Raw genomic sequence first — 21,775 nt, forward strand, 5'->3', positions numbered from 1 at the left:
CCACCATCTACCTCTCCAGATTTATGAAAGGATTACATTTAGTCCTTCACTCAAGTACTCTCTTAAAATATACATGATATTTACTCATGGTTTTGATTGTTTTCTTTCACCTTGGCTTACGGCTGTGTTTGTTCTTTGGTTCTGTTGCTTGCAGGGTTACTGCTTCCACAGTAATAACCCCTTTAAAGACTCCATCAATGCCTTTGAGGGGGGTCTGCAGAGGTGCACAGATGGGGATTTGAACAGTGCTGTATTGCTGCTGGAGGCAGCCATCTTACAAGATCCTCAAGATTCAGAGGTAAAAACCTCCAAAACTAATCTCACACACACTTCCTTACAGTTTCTTGCCAGCCGATTTATTGAGTATTTGTGCGTTCTTTTCTGCCTTACATTTTAGCTCAGTTCCAAAACCTATAGTGAGCTGCCTACCCAGGTTTCATATGGAAAACCTGAAAATATCAGGGAATTTTAAATATGTGATTTGCAGGCCTGGAAAATTAATTGAAATTAATTCAATCTTAAGTATTCATGGAAAAGTCATGGAAATTTCTATAGAAAAAAAATGTTTTTCTAGGTATGCTCTGCTCTAAATAAAAGTCTAGAAGTTCTAAAAAATATTTAACAAATCCTTATCTAGTAATCATAAACAACTTGAAAAATTATGGAAATGTCATGGAAATTCATGGGTCAAAAGGTGTGGGAGGCTTGCTACCTAGCCAGCATTTGAGGCATCATAATTGTACTGCTAACGCAAAGGCTGTTCCAAAATACACTTAAGATATCTAAGTTACCTTCTTTTGGGCAAAAATCTAAGACAATTTTGGATGTATCCTTTGTGGAAAAAGTAACTGAATTACAAATTGATTACTTTACCCAATATTTATGTGTGCTATTTGTATGCTTATTAGAGTATTGTGTTGTTAACTTAGCAACATGCTAACGTCTCAATTGTGAGTTAAACACTGAAACGTATGGCTAAAATTGTTCAATCTAATTACAAATTAACTACCCAATATTTATGTGTGCTATGTATTTGTATGCTTATTAGAGTATTGTGTTGTTAGCTTAGCAACATGCTAACATCTCAATTGTGAGTTAAACACTGAAAAGTATGACCAAAATTGTCCAATCTAATTACAAATTGACTACTTTACCCAATATTTATGTGTGCTATGCATTTGTATGCTTATTAGAGTATTGTGTTGTTAGCTTAGCAACTTGCTAACATCTCAATTGTGAGTTAAACACTGAAAAGTATGACCAAAACTGTCCAATCTAATTACAAATTGACTACTTTACCCAATATTTATGTGTGCTATGTATTTGTATGCTTATTAGAGTATTGTGTTGTTAACTTAGCAACATGCTAACGTCTCAATTGTGAGTTAAACACTGAAACGTATGGCTAAAATTGTTCAATCTAATTACAAATTGACTACCCAATATTTATGTGTGCTATGTATTTGTATGCTTATTAGAGTATTGTGTTGTTAACTTAGCAACATGCTAACGTTGCAATTGTCAGTTGAGCACTGAAAAGTATGGATAAAAATTGGTGAATCTGATTACAAATGGACTATTTTACCCAATATTATTGTGTGTTATGTATTTGAAAGCTTATTACAGCGTTTTGTTAGTAGCAAGATCCTAACAAAGCTATTGTGAGTTGAGTCTACCATGCAGAGCGCCATTAAAGCAAGGACATAATACTGAAAATGGGGGGCATTGTCCCCTAATGTCTATGCCTGGCTATTAGTGTGGTTGAGTTGCTGCCTATGTAGAATGTTCAAAATCAGTAATTTATGAGTTCTTGGTTAGGATGCTGCCTTAGAAGACAGCTGAATATGTAAGCTGTAGACAGCAATGCAGCTCAGGTTATTTAGTATCTTATGTTTCCTCACCTCCTTATGATAGATAAGGAAACAGATTATATGTGACCAGCTTACTGCTTTAACCGCTCAAAGCCAGTAAATGTGATAGCCAGTGCAATCCATTTTCTTCCTGCCTTCCTTTTTTATATCTCATTATTGTCCAGTCAGCACTGTCAAACATTTGATGAAATTTCCCATGTTTTATGAGCCGAGGCGGTGGCAGACAGTGGTGTAAACCTCTGGGATGGCTTATGAATATGATCCTGTTTAACTCCAATAAAAACCATAGTAGAGTCCACTGTCAGCATCCCCTGAGTGGCACGCCATGAATCGCACTGGCCAAGCACATAAAGCGAGGGAACAACATGTTTAAAAAAAACTGGCAACCTCAGTAATTGAACATTGTTCTTATGGGGACCTTTGAGCTATATATGTTCAGCCTTTTTATTTCTGCTTTGCTCTAATAACTCTATGATGTTTTTTTTTTAAATTTTAGTATTTTTTTCCCCCTCTTCAAAGGCTTGGCAGGTTTTGGGGACCACACAAGCAGAGAATGAGAATGAGCAGGCAGCCATTGTTTGTCTTCAGAGGTGAGTAGACATGCATGAGGGTATTGTGATTAATGCTCGAGTCTGATGTTTGCCAGAGGAGCATTAATGCTCTGTTCTCAGAGCGTGAATGATGTTGCAAATACAGTGTTTTAATGCCCTTTCGTGGGGGATTACATGTCTTACAGACACTCAGAACAAATCTAAAGCAACAAGGGCAGCGTTTTCCAATCATTGTAACATCTGCTGGGTGAAAGACTGTTCATATAGTCACATTGCTGTTTAACACAGAAGGGTCAATAAAAATGGATTAAAAACATACTTTCTATTTTAGAAATATTATATCCAGTATGGTTTATGCTATATCCAGGCACAGTGGCAAACTTTCCAATCAGAACAGTTGATAAAGTATTCAGCCCCAACCTTTTTTCTCTCAGTGTTTTTTTAGAGATTTTTTTTCTCAGAGAACCCAAGATTTTGACTAATTAAAGTTACTTTTTTTTTGTGAATCGCTCAACTCTGTCACACTACAGCTCAAAAAGAAATGACTTTATAAACAATAAAAGCTTATGTGTTTTGAAAAAACGTTCCTGTCCCAGCTTAATTTGCTGAGAAACAAAGTAAGCCATTTGAACGACGATTTCCCCGAAAAAAATCTAAGCACTGTGTGGCGCTATCAAAACAATCCTTTGTTTGCTTGAGGATCCCAACCAGCTAGACACCAGGGGGCTGTACCGTGAAGCCGGTTTAGGTGGCTAGCCAAATACATTTTTAAGTTCGCATCAACCCTGTGTTTTAGGTACCATGAAAGTGGGTCTGCCTTTAGCATTGTTCATCACCATAGTAACTTACGCTCCACGACTAACTTGCTCTGTGGCAGGTTTTGTTCTGGGTAGCAGATTGCTAAAAGATATTGAACTAATCAGCTGTGAGTGAAGTGACATCTCTGTCGCAATGAAGTCACACCCCCATCTCTCTTAAAGCACACTTTACAGAAAAGAAAATTGTAGAAATAAGAATAACGTGACACCAATAGTGATTGATTTTAAAATATTAAAGCCTTATCACGCCAAAAGTTGGCTACAGAAAGGAGTGAATGCCTTCCAAACCCCTTCTTTCATGGACTAGAGATGAACATACTGTATTTCACTTGAAGTTTAATATTAGCAGTACACAAAATGCATCTGAAAAAAATAACAAATACGTCTTGTTGTTGCATATGCATACCAGTTATTACATACAGTATTCTCACTGCTGACTTTTTAATTATTCAAATGTAGCCTATATTAATTTGTATTAGTATTAAGTGATATTAAACTTTAAATTGAAATTAATATAAAAGCTTTTATATTTTAAAATAAGATTTTAAGCTTTTAAAATTAATAAGCCTTTCACTCACACATTGATATATCAGCTGTTTATATTTTTATCACATTCTGAACTTGTTTCCAGAGTGTGTTCCAGTGGTGTTTCTTCTTGCTGTGTGAATGTCTTTAATTTTTTCATAATCGTACAGTGACCCTTCGTACTGTGTAAATCGGTTTTATAACAATCGCTTCTTGTGCTGTTTAAATGTACTGTATTTAAATTATTCATATTTTCATAATGATTGACCTTCAGCAGAGAGGTAAATCCCACTAACTCTCTTGTCTCTCTCTCCAAGTTTCAAATGATTGGCTGTTCGCTGCAAACGTCACTCATTCATGTGTGTAAACTTATCTTAAACTCTAAATCAAAGCCTGAGTTGACAGAGAAAGTTGATGAGCAGCATCATGGAACAAATTAAGCCTGATTGGATTGGTTTGGTTTTGTCAACTCGAAACAAATCCTGTAACCCTGAGTTTGTTCAGCTAGCTTCATGGTACATGTCCCAGCAAGCATAAACGTTTGGATGTTTATAGATGTTTAAATGCACAGTTTTAAACGAGTTTAGGGCTGTGCCAATTCTATCAAATATCAATATATCGCAATACTTTTCCTCACAGTATTGTATCAATACTTTAGATCCCTGTATTGATATTTTTATTCAACTATTTGTGTATTCACATCATGTCCAACAGTTCAATAAAGAAGAATCAGATTGTTTCCTCCATGACACACTTTAGCTTTAAAGAATAAAAAGTAAAAAAAAAAAACTTTATTAATAAATATTCTTTAGTAGTTGGTTGAACTTTGAATCTTTCGCAGCAGACTGATCTCACAGTGAAATCTTAAACAGTAGGTTGATTTTTCTTCAGTTAAAATCATATGTGCTTACCGAAATTCATAACACTGCCCCCAGTGGCCAAAGCAGTAGAGAGGGGTGACAAAAGCTGGATTTTTTTCAGCTGTCCAGGACAATGATTATGCGAACGCAATTACTGTCTTGTTTTAACGCGCAATCCGGGTCTTCAGCGCTGATGAAGTAATGCACTTTCGGTCACGCCTTGAGTCTAATGGGAGATGCCGTCATAATGTGTCTGATCCTAGGGTACTGAAAATCTCTCATGTTGTTTACAGCTAGAGTTCTAAGTCTTTTTGGATAAGTCTATAAATTCTGCACAATGTGTTGGAGCATTATTAGCCATTCCACCTTGGAAAGTGCTCATGCTGTACCAGGTTAATCGGAGGGTGGCAGTGGACAGCAATTCTGAGGTCTTTTCACAGTTGTTTAAAGAGGTTAAGGTCACTCCAGTGTTACTCTGCCTGTGTGCTTTGGGTTGTTGTGCTGCTATCTCCTTAGTTAACACTTTCTGGCAGAGGACATTAAGTTTTTATCCAAAATGTCCATGTATAGTGCAGCATTCATCATCCTTTCAGTCTTGATCAGATTGTTAGTTTCTGGTGAGAAAAGCACCCCATAACATGATACTAGCACCAGCTAATTTCGCTGTAGAGATGGTGTTAGCTGGTTTATGTGCAGTGCAATCTTTACATCTCACATATTGCTTAGTTTTTGAGCCAAAAATGTCCATTTTATCCTCATAAGACCACTAGTTATTCTGCCATTGTTTTTGTAGCATTTTTAAAGGGTCATGAAACTCTAAATTACATTTTCTGAGATGTTACCAGATATGTATGTGTTACACATGATAGAAGACAAAGTAAGCATCCATTAATTTTAAGAGAAAGTGGTTAATTTAGGGATTTTGTGCACTATTGTCATCTTCCAGATTTAAAATCAACATCGAGTCAACGTCACATGAAGTGACATTTTCTTGTACAATAGTGCATCGCAGCATCATTAGTGTCTCATAATTATTAATGAGACTGCGTGGCCTTATCCTGTGAGAATGCGCTGTCTCGTGATGTTTATTAAACCACATGACCAGTGCTGCCTTCAAGCTCTCAAGGACCTCAGTTGAGAGAGTTGATACTAGTGCTGGATAGGACAAGAGTCCTCCCCGCGCTGCTGACAGAGGGACAGGGCAGGCTTTCTATCAATGGCAAAACGTTTTAAATGTTCAAGCGGCACACATTTATTAACGTGAGTGTTTCAAGATATGCAGTGAGGTGGACTGTCGCTGACTGGGGCTCGTTTGAGACGCGGTTTACATTGACTATCATCCATCCATCCATCCATCCATCCACACCCAAGTGTGTTAACTGATCTAAGCACTTATATTTGTGAATCAACATTGTGAATCAACAAGTTTAAAAGACATTCACATATTTTCAATTCAGAGTAAATGGCTTGGCATTTAGTTGCGCATTAAATTACAGATATAAAATGACTAGTTTGATTCTGTGTAATGTATTGTGAGCTTACAAAACAGTGTATCCTTTATTTGTGCATTCTGTTTCGAGCAGTTGTGAGAATCTTTGATGCTGTTAACTGCATAAGTGAAATAATGCTGAGTGACTGGATCAGACAGTTATTGTGTTCCCTCCTCGTTCTCCCCATACTCCTCTGCTGATCATGCCCACTTGGGCTGGCATCTTTTGAAAATGTGGTGAAAACTCAACTGTGCTGAAACAGGGGGTTTTGTGACCCTTTGAAGTGATGTTTTGTTAAATAACTAAGGGCAAGCTCTTCTTTTATATAATATAATATAATATATTTTGAATGTAGAATCTGAGATAACAAATTGTGAAAAAAATATTGGATGCTGAACACTTTTTCAAAGCACTGTATTTGCTAACATACAACACTCGCAGGCTCATTAACAAAACTTTCTTTCTCTGTCTTCATTAAGTGTCACTCATTCATTAATTATCTTAGTCTCGTTGTCTTTCACCTTTCTTGCTCACTTTGTTTTGCCACGTTGTGTCTGTCTGTCCTTGTTCAAATAGATGTTTGGAGCTGCACCCAAATAACCTGAAGGCTCTGATGGCTCTGGCAGTGAGCCTGACCAACACAGGACAACAGCCTGAAGCCTGTGAGGCTCTCCACCGCTGGATCAGATACAACCCCAGATACAGACATCTGCTGCAGGACCGCAGCCCTCTGGATGGCTCACCGCTGCCCCGCCGCAGAGGCTCCTCCATCTCCTATATCTCCACTCTCGGATGGTACGATCAAATTTGCTAATGTGAATAAATGTCCACATCCTGCATATATAATGCCACAAATTAAACATGGTGTCTATGTGGTTTTAATTAATAAGGTAGTTTCCGGTAATTGAAAGGTTGCAGTTTTAAACTCTCTTGAGCCAAACACTTTGGGGCTTACACACTAAACAAAATTCTGACAGAACATTTGACGGATAGAAATGCGTAAGATGCATTTTAAGTATGTAAAATTGCCCAGTCAGCTTGAAATCAAGCGGGAATACAGCGAATGGGATTTCTGAAAGAACAACTTTATGGAAGTATATTAATGATAAATGTTTTGAAACAAAAAAGCATGCTGAATTCCAGTTGAAAAATAAACACATTTCATTCATGAAAATTTCATAAATATATGAAAACATTGGGAGTATTTTATTAGTATTTAGAGTTTCCCGAAAACTTTCCGCTGGAATCACAAACACTTTATTTTCCCCAGATTTGTTAGTAAACGTGTTAATGAATTTCAAATGTTCGTAAATGGAGCACGTGTGCACGTGTCATGATCCACCGGATTCCCTCTCTCACTCCACACTCCGCTCTCTTTCCCTCACTGCCGACACAGCGCTCACTCTGTCCTGAGTTTTGATCATATGCACCTGCAAATCATTCGTGAATAATCAAGGACTGCATTTATACCCAGTTTTCACACACACACTTTGTCTGTTCTCTTTGATGTTTGCTCAGAAACTATGGAATTCCTCATATTAACTTACCTGTTAGTAATTACCTGGTGTTATATTCTGTGGATATTTACCTCATTGTTTTTCTCCTCATCTGGGTTTGTTTGTTGGTTCCTCCTCTGGTTATCGTCCAGTGTTGTGACTCTCCTGCTTCTTCAAAATTACCTGCAAGGATCAAAGGACTGTTGTGTGTTATCTATAAGTCTGTACATTGCATTATTTCCCTGTCTGGTAATTACTTACCCGCTGTTTGCAACACTACTCTATCTGGATTTACTCACCTGTTGTTTACATCGCTTTTTCATTCACCTGTTCAATAAAACCCCGCTGTTGTTCCATATCCCTGCCTCTGTGAGTTTCTCTGTGACAGAAGAACAGACCAACAAAAAGGCTTCCAATATTCCTCCAACACCGACAAGCACAATCATTAGGATCATGGAGGTGACTGGTTTATTTCTGGAGCTGTTCAGACAAGATCTTTCTCTTCTGGAATATACAACAAAGTTTTGTCAACTCGCTACCCCAACCACAATATCTGGCTCCTACCTCAGATCCATTTATGGAATGGGACTGAACTTCCACCGACATACAGCTCTTCCAGAGGTGGAGAACCTTTCTTTTATGGAATATGTCCGAGCCACCCTGGCCATCCATTACCCCACGGAGGTCACATTCTCCCCTTACACTGTGGGTTATGGCGGAACACCGTCCCAGAGCCAACACCTGTAGCCTCGACCGTCCCAGAGCCAACACCTGTGGCCTCGACCGTTCCCGCAACAGCGCTCCCAGCTGTCCGGAAGAGGAGGAGAAGAAAAAGGACTCCTGCTCCCCAGTCGATGCTAGCACTTACATCCATGGAGGTCAGTTCCCAGTCACTACCAGCTCTCTCCAAGCCTTCCATGGCTCCTTGCTCCGAGCCTGCCATGGCTTCGCCCCCTCGAGCCTTCCACGGCTCCACCTTCCGTGGCTCCGCCCCTTGAGCCTCCCATGGTTCCGCCCCTCGGGCATCTCCAGGCTCCGCCTTGGCTCCACCCGTCGAACCTCTCCTGGCTCCACTTGCCTTTGTCGAGCCCTCTATGGCTCCGCCCTCAGAGTCTCCTACGGCTCAGCCCGCTTCACCACGATCTCCACCTCCTGAATCTCCAAAACCTACTCCAGTTGCTCCGTCTGCCTTCATCAAGCCTCCCTCTGCTCCGCCCTCAACACCAGAAACTCCACCTCCTACAACTCAGCCTGCTCCTACTCCTGTTGCTCCACTTCTGGATCCACCTATGGCCCTTCCTCCTCTGCTGGTTCCGTCCATCATGATGGCCCTTCCTCCTCCACTGGTTCTGTCCAGCACGATGGCCCTTCCTCCTCCGCTGGTTCCATCCAGCACAATGGCCCTTTCTCCTCCACTGGCTCCACCCAGGACATCCTCCTCCTGATCAGCTGTTTCCCCCCATGTCACTGGCTCGACCATCGCCCCCTGTGACATCTCGGGCAAGAGGAACTTCTGACCCTCCAACTCCTCCCAGGCCTCCGGACCCTGTCCCTGCCCTGTGGCCGCCTCCCAGGCCTCCTGACCCAGTCCCTGCGCTATGGCTGTCTCCCAAGCCTCCTGTCCCTGCTCTATTTTCATCTCCCAAGCCTCCTGTCCCTGCTCTATGGCTGTCTCCCAAGCCTCCTGTCCCAGTCCCTGCCCAGTGGTCACCTCCCTGGCCTACTGATCATCTGCAGACTCCTCCCTGGCCACCGGATTGTCCGCCAAGTCCTCCTTTGCCTCAATCACCTCCTGGATCCTTCCCTGTCATCTGTTTCTTACTGCCCTCCTCATCCATTTTTGGGCACCAGGAGTCACCCTTTTTTGGGAGGGGGGGTTCTGTCACGGATCCACCGGACTCCCTCTATCACTCCACACTCAGCTCTCTTTCCCTCACTGCCGACACAGCACTCACTCTCCCAAGTTTTGATCACACATACCTGCACATACTGTATTAGTGAATAATCAAGAACTGCATTTATACCTAGTTTTCACACACACACTTTGTCTGTTCTCGTTGATGTTTGCTCAAACTACGGACTTCCTAGTATTGACTAACTTACCTGTTAGTACTTACCTGGTGTTATATTCTGTGGATATTTACCTCATTGTTGTTCTCCGCATCTGGGTTTGTGTGTTGGTTCCTCTTCCGGTTATCGTCCAGTGTTGTGACTCTCCTGCTTCCTCAAAGTTACCTGCAAGGATCAAAGGACTGTTGTGAGTTATCTATTAATCTGTACATTGCATTGTTTCCCTGTCTGGAAATTACTTACCTGCTGTTTGCAACACTATCTGGATTTACTCACCTGTTGTTTACATCGCTTTTTCATTCACCTGTTCAGTAAAACCCCGCTGTTGAGTCCATATCCCTGCCTCCGTGAGTTTCTCCGTGACAGCATGTTCATTCACAATTTTCATAATCCACGCCTATGAAGGCTTCAGACTCGTTAGTACATGAGAATAGGAAGCTTTTAACATCTATTCGAACAGTAGTATATATCATTAGGGCTGAATGATTAACCTAAATAAATTCGAAATTGCGATATGACCCAGTGCGATTATCAAACCTGCCATTTAAATAAATATTCTCAACGCGCTGTCTGCTGTGTTACGCCTGTGTGCAAGGTTGATTTGTCTTTAATGTGTAGGGCTTTCTTAAATACATGTAAACGGGATCAGTGTATTACACTTGTGGGTTCAGAGTGGCTCTGAGCTGCATACACACAGATTCTATCTATCTGGTGCCCCCAGTGACTGATGTGCTCTGTGTTCTGTACGGTGTGCTAACGTGTGCTGGGCATAGGGTTGCCAACCGTCGTTCTGTATTAAAGGGATCAAAATTGCGTTCTATATGAAATCCATATGGGACACCGTTTGTCCCATATTTTAGCGTCTCACACCCAAACTTCTGAGTGTTTCACAAATTGAGAGAAATGGACCTGAAACACACACCTTTAGCATGAGTTGTGTGAGATCAGCTGTTGATATGTTATACGGACACTACACTTGACAGATGCCACCAGAAGAAAGATCAGTGAGAATCAGTGCATGTTTTCGTGTTTTCTGTCAGAAGTAGGAGAATTTGCCAAAAATTTTGCATTCAGTTGTTTCTCAACATTATTATTCCAATACACTGCATTTGTCAGTGCACGTTCTATAAGAGATACTCCGCTCGATGATGGTAAGAAAAACTGCAGCACTTTTAGTACTAAAGTAGCCTACAGTACAGGTTTAGATAAAATGCTTAATGTGATTTTCTTACATTTCCCTTGTGATAAACACTGTACTACCAAAACAACGAGAGTGTAATCCAAGGAGAAATACACTATTTTCATGTGAAGCATTTTCTCTCCCATAAAAATACATTATAGTAATGCATCGTTGCTTAAAACAGACTTGTACAAAGGCCTTTTTTTTTTTTTTTTTTTTACTAATTATGTTATCTATAATATTATTTTTAACACTTAACACACTTTTAATACACGGTTTGTTGAGCTTTAAAAAACGGAAAAGGCTTAAGCTTAATTACAGCGAAGAAAACGGTTGACAGAAAAATATTTTTCTTTCTGCATTGATAGCAGCTTCATTCTTTTAGCATAAAGAAGTGTTTTATTAAAAGTGAGCATTTATAGAAATTTGGTCGTTTATTTTATGCATAGGCTAAGGGACTGTTCACATCAAACGCGTTTTTGCGTCCGTCTGCACTGTTTTTCAGCTGATTTCCTGTGTAAACAAGCTCTAAATAGAGCTCTTTAACCATTGCGCAGCATCTCGTGCATGAACCCCGCTAAAAAAGTCCTGTATTTGGACCTGGAATGTCCCGTATTTGGCTGGTAGAAAGTTGGCAACGCTAGCTGGGTGCATTAATTTCACATATGCATAATTTCACATACATATATTTTTGGCCGCTACAGTGTACAATACACATTTAAAATATCCCCATGACAGTGGTTTTTTGTTGACAACAAGGCAGATGAAAGCATTTCTTCTTCTTTGGGGTTTTGGCATATTCCGCACCTTAGGCACATACCTCCTTCTACTGTTTTTTTTTTTTTTTTTGCAACCAACATGGGTGATCATTCTACTTTACCTCTTATGTTTGTTTGGGTTCCAACAATGGTGGGCTCAGGCTGCTGCGTGTTCAGCTCCCATGCCTAAACCTCACCATGTGAGTTCCAGTGTATGTAGTTTTATGTTAATAACATATTAAGATCCTCTTATCTTCCATATCAAATACGTTTGTCTAAACTTGTGTCTATTAAGAAAGTCATAATTACTCTTTGATTAATTTGGTCTTGTATACCTTTCCCTAAGATCCAATTTGTCATACTTATGTCTTTTGTATTACCTTTTAAGTTCTCAATCATATTCTTTCTTTCTATATAATATTTTCTACATTTCAATATTATGTGTTCTACTTTGTCCATTTCCCCACAAAAAATCACATCTGTATTATGTTTACCTATTAAATGTAATGACGTATTAAGCCCTGTATGTCCAAATTGCAATCTAGATAGAATCACCTCCTCTTTCCTATATCGGCCTAAATTGTATACCTCCTTAACTGATGTATGTATCCTATCTGTATGTATCTGCCACTCTTTTTGAATACTTGATTACTTATTGATTTCGTTTCTCTTTATGCCTTTTTTGCCAACATATCTGCCATTTCATTTCCGTAAACTCCTGTGCGTACCGGTACCCAACAAAATTTTACATCTATTTTCATGTTTTCTAGTAATTTTGTAATCATATATGTATATATAATTTAATATCTTCTCTAGTTGATTGATGTGATACTAGACTATTAAGTGCTGACATGGAATCTGAACAGATGATTACTCTATCTGGTCTAACATCTTCACTCCATTGGTGTGCAACAAAGAGTGCAACTAATTCTACTCTATATACTGCTTATCTGTTCGATAGTCTCTTGAAGATTTATAACTTGAATTCTGGAATAAAAATACCTACACCAGTTTTTGTAGTATCTGGTGCTTTTGATCCATCAGTGAATATCTGTAAATACAAGAAATAATTCACTTTCATATATTTCTCTATATACTGTATATATTACTGTTGTTTTCATACACTTCTTTATTCTTTCCTAGGTTAACGTCTACCTTTGTCGGATGAAAGCATTTCACTGCATTAAAAGGCTGTTAAGTCAACTACAAACAGAAACTTCCTTTCTTCAGTTTTCAAAATAAAAGCTTCCGCCGAAATAAAGGCTTGAAGGTTTAACCGGACTGCATAGTAAGTTAAGAAATTATTAAAGAAATAAATTACTATTGAATAATAATAATAATTAAAGTAATAATGATAATTATTGTTATACAATAATATATTTCTATAATAATGTCTTAAAATTATTCTGGGTTTCAAAAACATTATGATGAAAAGTGAACTGATCCTTTCACAAACTGGACAATTATTATTTTTTTTTTTTTTACAAAGCAGACAGATGCGATGTGATTTTGATTTTTTTACCCCCTTCTGTTTCACTGTTTTATTAATTTATTTAGTTTGGTTCTTTTAAGAGGACTCGAGTGTGAACACCCTTTCTAGAACAGTATTTACGGTCGGCAGTAAAGCATGGGCAAAACGTGGTTTAATTATGGTTAAAAGAAATCACACATTTTTTGTTTTATGTTTATCATATCGCAGTTCAAATCATAATTGCAATTTTTTCAAAATAATCGCAAATAATTTTGTCCAAATCGTTCAGCCCTACCTTCCACTTTCCCAGCCTCGAAAGTGGTGAGAATGAGTGATGGATGGAATGGGAGATGGCTCAAGTGAACTATCTAGTTAATCTTTGTTTGATGTCAGAAAACATCACCGCAGCACTTCGTCAAAATAGTCAGCTCCGATGCTAACGGCTTTATGCTTTTATTTTGTGATTATTTTATGTTTTGTTGTGATTTATGTTTTAACATAAAAAATAATGATATTGTGATATTGAAAAGACTATGTGAGCAGCTAGTTCATTATGACAACCGCTTCAGTCCCTCTTTTGCTGGTAAACAGCAGCATGAATGCAGATCACACTGGTTTGATCATACACCTCTGAGCCCAGCCTAGTGTAATCACACCGGTTTGATCGTATGTGAAGTGGTTCAATATCAGCCTGATCTCACATAACATTTGGCAAGTGTGTGCTGATTTTTCTTAAGCCGAAATTGGTGTACCTTGACTGAATTATAAAACACTGCCCCCAGAGGTTAAAGCCGTAAGTGTTTTAGAGCTTTTAAACAAGTGTGACATCCATTTATATCTAGGAGAGGTCGAAAACCTTCTAGTTGTTTTCAGCTGTACAGGGTGCAAAACAGTAAAGAGAAATGCATCTTTTATTTAATCAACCCCCCCCCCCCCCCCACCCCCAACCCACCCAACCAAAACCCAAATCTAACACTAACCATTAGTAGAGACAAAATGCAATGTTAGGTATAAAAATGCAACCTCCTTATCACAATCATGATTGTTTATAGAAAGATTACCTCATCGTTTGAATGAGGATTGAACAGTGGTCTCCTGTGCAACTGATGCAATGCTTTACCAGTCATGCCACGAGGGAAAGTAACTGTTGTGGAGTCATTGCAAATATGTCATATGGGAGATGGGCATGTCAGTTAGTCAGCATACTGTTGCTGATCCTAAGGTACCAGAATTTTCAGAAACAGCATACCAACTTCCTGTGTGATCATGTTGTAAATATACAACCATTTGAAACTGCATCCCCCAGAAATGCTAGTGCTCTTAATGCAATGCGTTTATTTTCAATAAGTACAATTCAGCATGCTTCTTTGTTTCAGAGAATACCATAATATATTTGTCATTAATGTACTTCCATACAACTGGACCTGTCTGTCATTGATCAGCGAATACCTATGTCAGAAGGTATTGCAGCAAAAGTTACAATTTTCTAATCTTTTGGTCACTTGGCATATTGTCACTTTTGCAAACCCTTACATTTTCCCTCTATGTCCTTGTGACATACCATACCCATTGAAATTGTCTGTGTATCCCCATTGTCTGTGTAATAAGTGGACTGTTAGTCACTTTACATTCTTTATTGCATAGGACCAGTGACACATTGCTTCACATGTTGGTAGGTTTACTCTTGGTTTTTGTACTTCTGACTTATGAGTAACTTGTATCTTCTGATGGTGCAGGCAGATCTGATATAACCTTTCAGCTTCTGAGTGTGTTTCTTTATTTCTTCCGAAGTTCTACGGCTCTCACTTTTCATGCTTAAAAAACTGCATAAGGACACAATCAGGAAGATATTCTGTTCCTCTTGTAATGAAGTGACTAAATGTGGCCACAAAATGCTTGAGCATAAATCCCTATTTTTGATTTTGAAACCAACAACTGTTGGTTAGGTTTAATTTAGTCTTGAAATGTTGAGTGTTTCTTGTGTTTGTGTATAGCACTCAGCTGGTGGAGGTGTTGGACCTGTATCAGGAAGCAGTGCTGCAGAATGCAGATGGAGTGGACCCTGATCTTCAGACAGGTCTTGGTGTGCTCTTCAACCTCAGCTCAGAGTTCGACAAAGCTATAGACGCTTTCAACGCTGCACTGTCTGTCCGACCAGAGGTGAGAGAAAAGTCACGTAAACACACTTCCTCTCACTCATTTACACAGAGCTGCCTAACAGCACTGTGCAATTTTACACTTGTTCAAAAAATCTCATCACAGCTATCTGTAATGCATTTAAACAACACATTCATTATATCATGAGACCAAAACCAATCTCCAGGCCTCAATGATATAAAACTATAAGAGGATCTGAAAGATGTCAGTGCTGTCCTACACTGCCTTTAACTCTCCTCATATGTGCTTGTATATGTGTGTTTCTGTAGGACTATCGGCTGTGGAACCGACTTGGGGCGACGTTGGCTAACGGGGACCGCAGTGAGGAGGCGGTGGAGGCCTACACCAGAGCTCTGGAGCTTCAGCCAGGCTTCATCCGCTCCAGATACAACCTCGGCATCAGCTGCATTAACCTGGGGGCACATCGGTAATGAACCCAATCACTGGATAAGGTTTATGGGACATTGACCATGTTTCTTTACTGTGTATTTAAATAGACTCAAATAGACCGGGGCTAGATGTCATTTGGGGAATTTGTCACAATGAATGGCTATATCTCAGTAATTGTAAGATTTTGAGTCAAACGTCTAATTGTGCAAATGTATGGTTTCTCTAGTAGTTGTATGTTGGTTTCGAGCACTGTTCAAAACCCAATTACATTTGTGAATTTGTGATTTGTGAATTCTATCCTGCAAAGGACATTTCAAATAATCATAGTTTTGTTATAGCAAGTTATAACAAGCAAACATATTCAAACCACACTGGCTCACATTAAGGCAAGGGTTAACTATGTTATGAAGGTATATTTTTACAAAATGTAATAAATTTGTTCTTAGGACAAAGATATTTTTGAATGAAAGTCAGCTCAGGGCATGTTGTCACATTTTTACCGGGCAATGTTCACATGAAACTGTGACGAGGAGGAAGGCGTGGCCGGGCCATGATGGAGCACGGCCGGCGCTGAATCAGCTGATCAGCGGGAGAGCGAGATAAAGGGGGGCCAGAGACGCCGATTTGAGAGAGAGAGATACGCATGCGGCCGCGCTTCATGTTTGTTTATGTTCATTTTAAGTTTACCATTAAAGTTTATGTTTACTGTTCAGCTGGTTCCTGCCTCCTCCTTGCCCGTTCTTATACTGTTACAGAAACCTACTGTATGCCCCTGGTTTAAAGATAAGTTCTATTGTGACAACTTAGCCCATAAAGTGTGACAACATGCCCATGTATTGGGGCAAGTTGTCACAAATAGTTAATTCAGTGAACTGAATCTCTTTTTTTCCTGTGCAATAACGGTGAAAAGGTTTAGCTTTTTTTTGTAGCCAAGGTAATGCTTAAAGCTGAAGTATGTAACATTTTCTTTGTTAAAATACTTTCTTCTATCCCAGCTTAATATGCAAAGACAACTAAAAGCAAGCCATTCTTAAGTAAATTTTCTGAAAAACTGTAAACACTGTCTTTCTGACCCCATTTCCACCTGGTATTAAGATGTGTTTTTGGTGATCGGATCACATGTGGTCAGCACCAATTACAGGTCTAAACAGGGCCTAAAAAGTTTTGTGATCGGATCACAAAAAATGCATATGTATGTGGTCAAAAACGCATTTGAAAGCATCACATTTGAGGTGTAAGCGCTAATCCGTCCTGTATACGTCCTGGCAGCAGCGAATCGCCTCCCCTCACCTGTCAATCAACCGCTGCGCTTATTTATTTTATTTAGCATTTGGCTTACATGCAGTATAAAAGGATTGTATAGTACATCGTGTAAGCGCATATGATCCAAAATATGACATAAATGTAACAATATAACAGAAGAGTTAAAATTATCATATATCAGTGTCCAGTTGTTTGATCCATTCTAACGCAGATGGTACTGCCTCCATAAAATCGACCCAATTTGCCAGATAGGATTGGAGGTGACATTCAATGGCGATGTGATGGATTGTTTGGTTTGGTGCGCCACAGTTGCACTGTGAGGAAGATGTTTTTCCCCACTTATGCAGAGAATCTGCACATTTACCATGACCGGTACGGATTCTGTTAAGGGATACCCATAACTTTTGACTGAGTTGGGTACCAGCAATATCCTGGTTGTAATTTACAAATTTGTTTTGAGCGACCTGCTTAGACCCACCCCAACAACATTACTCAACCAATGGCGTGAGTTGGGGGTGGGACAGTTTCTTTTTGCAATTACGTTCGGTGGCGCTAGTGTCACAGAAATTACATACTTCAGCTTTAAAACTTTTAGATATACCTCCTCTACACCAAAGAACAGAGTTACAAAATTAATAAAAGAAGTTTATTAGTTATATTTTCTTGTTTTCAATATTCTTATGCATAAGGTATATTGTAATACACATACTGTTTTTGGATTTGTCTTCAAATAATCAAAGCGATCTCTCTTGTCTCTCACAGAGAGGCAGTGAGCAACTTTCTGACGGCTCTGCACCAGCAAAGGAAGAGCAGGAGTCATCAGGTGATGTCCAGCAACATCTGGGCAGCTCTGCGCATTGCCCTGTCCCTCATGGACCAGCCGGAACTTTTCCAGGCAGCTAGCATTGGAGATCTGGACCTCCTTATGAGGGCCTTCAACATGGACATGTGATCACACTTGGACCTGTGAAATCAATCATTCACTAACAGTAGGCACAAAGCTAGGCTTGAGTGAATGATGGATGTTAATCTAATATGCAGAGTGTACACAGCTATTTATTGTTATATTTATGGGCTACTGGGCAGCCATTACTAGGGTATTTATTCTATAAAGCACAAACAAAAACAAATGAAAGAACTGAGACTAGAGGAATAAATGACTGATAGGGAGAGCAAAAGCACTTTTCAGACTATTCTTGATGGTAGTTCTATTTAATTGTAATATAATTTTTAAGCTTATTTGAAAACTTTGTTTACTTGAGAAAAATGAACCAAACTTGGGAATATAGGGAATATTTTGCTCAGCTTATGGACTAGCATTAAATATGAATCCTTTCAAAAAAATGTAACATCCAGTTCATAAGCGCTGGCCTTTCAATTCCTGCTGTCAGTTCCTCTTCATAACCGCAAAGTGACGCTGCTGTCCCAGTGAAAAAAACACACACCCTTAAATGCAGTGAGAGCATCCTCTACCAAACACCCTGACACCATGTGCAGTGTGACGAATTACATTAGCTGAATTACACTTTAGGACACAACACCCTCTCAGGGTGATCCCAGGTGTGCGGGCAGGGTGTGTTCCCCAGGCCATCTGTCTTCCAGCAAGCCCCTTTTAAAGCTGTGTGCTCCGGGGCATTCTGGATCAGGGCTCAGTGGGGTGCAACTTCAAAGACTCTGCATGAAAGGTCACAGCAAAAGCTGTATCATGTTGAAAGTGAGCAACTTTTCTGTGTGTAAGAGCATCAGCCCAAATGTTTAAAGCCAACTGAAAAGATATACATTATACTGTATATCTATATGAACATCTTGGTCATACATTTCACACGTTGCGCCTGATAAGTTTAAAGTGCATTTCCTATGACTGAAAACCCTTTATTTTGTAGAGATATAACCACTTATAGAGATTAAATCCATGTGTTAGAACAGTAATCAGATCATTTTCTGTAGGGTTAGGCTGGACATTTTTTTTCAAGCCATAACTATGCAAACAAGAATTGTGGGTTGTTTTTAGCTAAACTTACCAAAAATCGTTGTGGGTCTAGTCTTTATTCCGATTTTTCTTTATAATTTTACCACTGTGCATTATCAGTGAAGTCAGTATAGCAGAAGAAAGTCTGCTGAGATGATTAAACTACACTGAATGAGATACAGACATAGATAATTAAATATTAATAATGCATTATTATTTTGGCCAATGAGAGACAAGACAGCTTCATTAGTCACAATTGAAATATTACAGATGATTTTGGGGAAATTGGGGAAATCTGAATTGATGAATGCTTGTGTGAGACACAAAACTGCTTTTCCTCTACATTTCCCCATATTTTAACTTTAGGTTGAATGTAACTACTAATGTACATTTTTTTTTTATTTAAAAATTCTGGCATTGCCATAGAGAAAAATTGAAACACCAACAAACTATATATGACTGTATTTAAAACCATATGCCATATCTATGGGCACAGTATGCGGGCATTATTGACACTTGTCGAGTAGTGAATCACACTAATTTTGCTATGACTAGAGCTGTTAACAATGCAACTATGAATATTATTAGAAATGACTAGAATAGCAGAATGAAATGCATTTTATTTTTTACTAATGTAAAATAGATTATTGAATGGAATGACAAGTCATAAAATGTATGCATGTCTACGCATCATGTATAATCTTTCAGTCTACGTTAACAGGTAATCAGCCCAAAATGCATTTATAACCAATTTATTAAAACGGTATTTTAGAAGAACTGGAATATGATGGTGTCGCTTTTTTGTTTTGTTTCAAACTAAGGGCATATGGTGATCCCTGACTTTTCAATGATTTAGAAATCATGATACCGGAGCACCCCCCACAGGCACACACACAGCACAGGCAATGGCACGAATACCACTTTAAACCTCTCTTTCTTTGAATGGCGTTGTTCTCAGATCATTACTAGAATCTAGATGATCTATAATTAGTCATATATTTAAGTCAAATTTTTTGTATGTTGAATTACATAAAACTTCCATCTACAAATGACAAAATTACTAAAAAGATGATTAAATAATTGAGTGGGCAAACAAACTTGCAAGGGGATACTGTATTATAGATATGTTTATTATAATTTTTTTGTTTATCCACAAAAGAAACTTATGTGTTAAAGACTTATTATTGTAATTACATAAATGTGTATTAATGAGCATACCATATAAACCAAGTCTGCATGCAAATTATAAAAGTCACAAAGATACAAGCTCCTTCAAAACTCAATGAAATCAACGCATAACCTTGGATGGCCTTACATAAGCAATAGATTTGATATGGATTATACAGCCTCACTCTTTTCCTTTCACAATGAGAAATTTCAGACATCTACATCAACAAGGATCTGAGAATATAACTCCCTGATTGAAATGGAGAGTGGCTTAAATTAGCCTATGGATTTTTATTTATTTATTTATTTATTTATTTAGAATTTAAGGGAACAATGAGGATGTGAGGTGGATGTCACAGCAGGGTCATGTTTCGTATCATCCTCAGAAATATGGCGACTCAAAATATTTCCTTTGTAACTGGAATCGCTTTAGTGCTGTCAGTGCCTTTGGGTGGATACATGCAAAAGTAAGGAAGAACAGCCTTCAATTTGACAATGTCACCATTAAGGTTGATTTGCTCTATTTTAAACTTTGCACTTTTTAACCTATTTGGACTCTCTAGTATCAAATGATCAGTAGTGATAAATTAATGTGAAAGTGATGTTCATCCAGTGGAACTGTTGTGTAAAATCAAGCTTAGTTCACACAAAAATGAAAATTCTCTCATCATTTACCTTCATGCCAGCCAAGATATGTATGACTTTCTTTCCTCTGCAGATTTTGAAGATGAAGATTTTTTGAAGAATATCTCAGCTCTGTTGGTCCATACAATGTATGTGAATGGTGGACAGAACTTTGAAGCTCCAGAAAGCACATAAAAGCAGCATAAAAGTAATCCATACGACTCCAGTGGTTAAATCCATTTATTCAGAAATGAAAGGATAGGTGTGGGTAAGAAACAGATCAATATTTAAGTCCTTTTTTACTATAAATCTCCACTTTCACTTCCACATTCTTTTCAATTCTTCCTGCATATCGTCACCTACTGGTCTAGGCTGGTCAAAGGTGGAGATTTATAGTAAAAAAGGAATAAACATTGATCTGTTTCTCACCCACACCTATTATATCGCTTCTGAAGATATGGATTTAACCACTGGAGTCTTATGAATTAGTTATTTGTTGCCTTTATGTGCTTTTTGAAGCTTCAACATTCTAGTCACCATTCACTTGCATTGCGAGGATCCACAGAGCTGAGATATTCTTCTAAAAATCCTTGTTTGTGTTCTGCTGAAGAAAGAAATTCACACATCTGGGATGGCATGAGGGTAGGTAAATGATGAGAGAATTTCATTTTTGGGTGAACTATTCCTTTAAACAAGCTAGCGGGCATGTTTTGAGCATCGAAATCAGCACAGATTTCTCTGCGAATATGAACATTATTAACCGCAAGCAGTTCATTGAGGCACTTTGAATGAAAGTGTTGACAATGCGCTAGATGGAAAAGCTTTCCGTTTTAATAAATTATTGACAGCCTTTCATTGCGTACTGATCTGACGTTCGGGAATCCTTCTTGCATTTTTAGAGCTGATAATCTAAACAAAGAGTAAATCATTAAATGCATGGAACAATCCTTATTTATTTTGACATTTACTCAGTTGTGACACTGACAAAATGAACAGACGGTGCCACAACTACTGTCTCTTTAAGACTTCGTCTTCCCACTTTCACTATACAGCCTCCCCCATCCAGCCCCACCTTGTCACCACTATGAGCAGCTCTCAGTGTAGATGTGCTGGTC

The 21,775-nt window shown here is 38.8% G+C and overlaps 1 protein-coding gene across 2 annotated transcripts in view; it reads left to right on the forward strand.

The window, feature by feature from the left end:
• LOC127441242 (PEX5-related protein-like) overlaps positions 1–19,644 on the forward strand; it is a 49,672-nt gene extending 30,028 nt beyond the window's left edge. For both annotated transcript variants that reach the window (XM_051698414.1, XM_051698415.1), the window contains 6 exons: positions 155–298; positions 2,391–2,461; positions 6,692–6,910; positions 15,085–15,250; positions 15,517–15,674; positions 17,663–19,644. In XM_051698414.1, the coding sequence (XP_051554374.1) occupies positions 155–298; positions 2,391–2,461; positions 6,692–6,910; positions 15,085–15,250; positions 15,517–15,674; positions 17,663–17,852 (948 nt within the window). In that variant the 3' untranslated portion in view covers positions 17,853–19,644. The remainder of the gene's footprint in view (positions 1–154; positions 299–2,390; positions 2,462–6,691; positions 6,911–15,084; positions 15,251–15,516; positions 15,675–17,662) is intronic.
• The last annotated feature ends 2,131 nt before the right edge of the window (positions 19,645–21,775 follow it).

The sequence above is a fragment of the Myxocyprinus asiaticus genome, chromosome 5 (genome assembly GCF_019703515.2).
Source record: "Myxocyprinus asiaticus isolate MX2 ecotype Aquarium Trade chromosome 5, UBuf_Myxa_2, whole genome shotgun sequence".
Classification (NCBI taxonomy): domain Eukaryota; kingdom Metazoa; phylum Chordata; class Actinopteri; order Cypriniformes; family Catostomidae; genus Myxocyprinus; species Myxocyprinus asiaticus.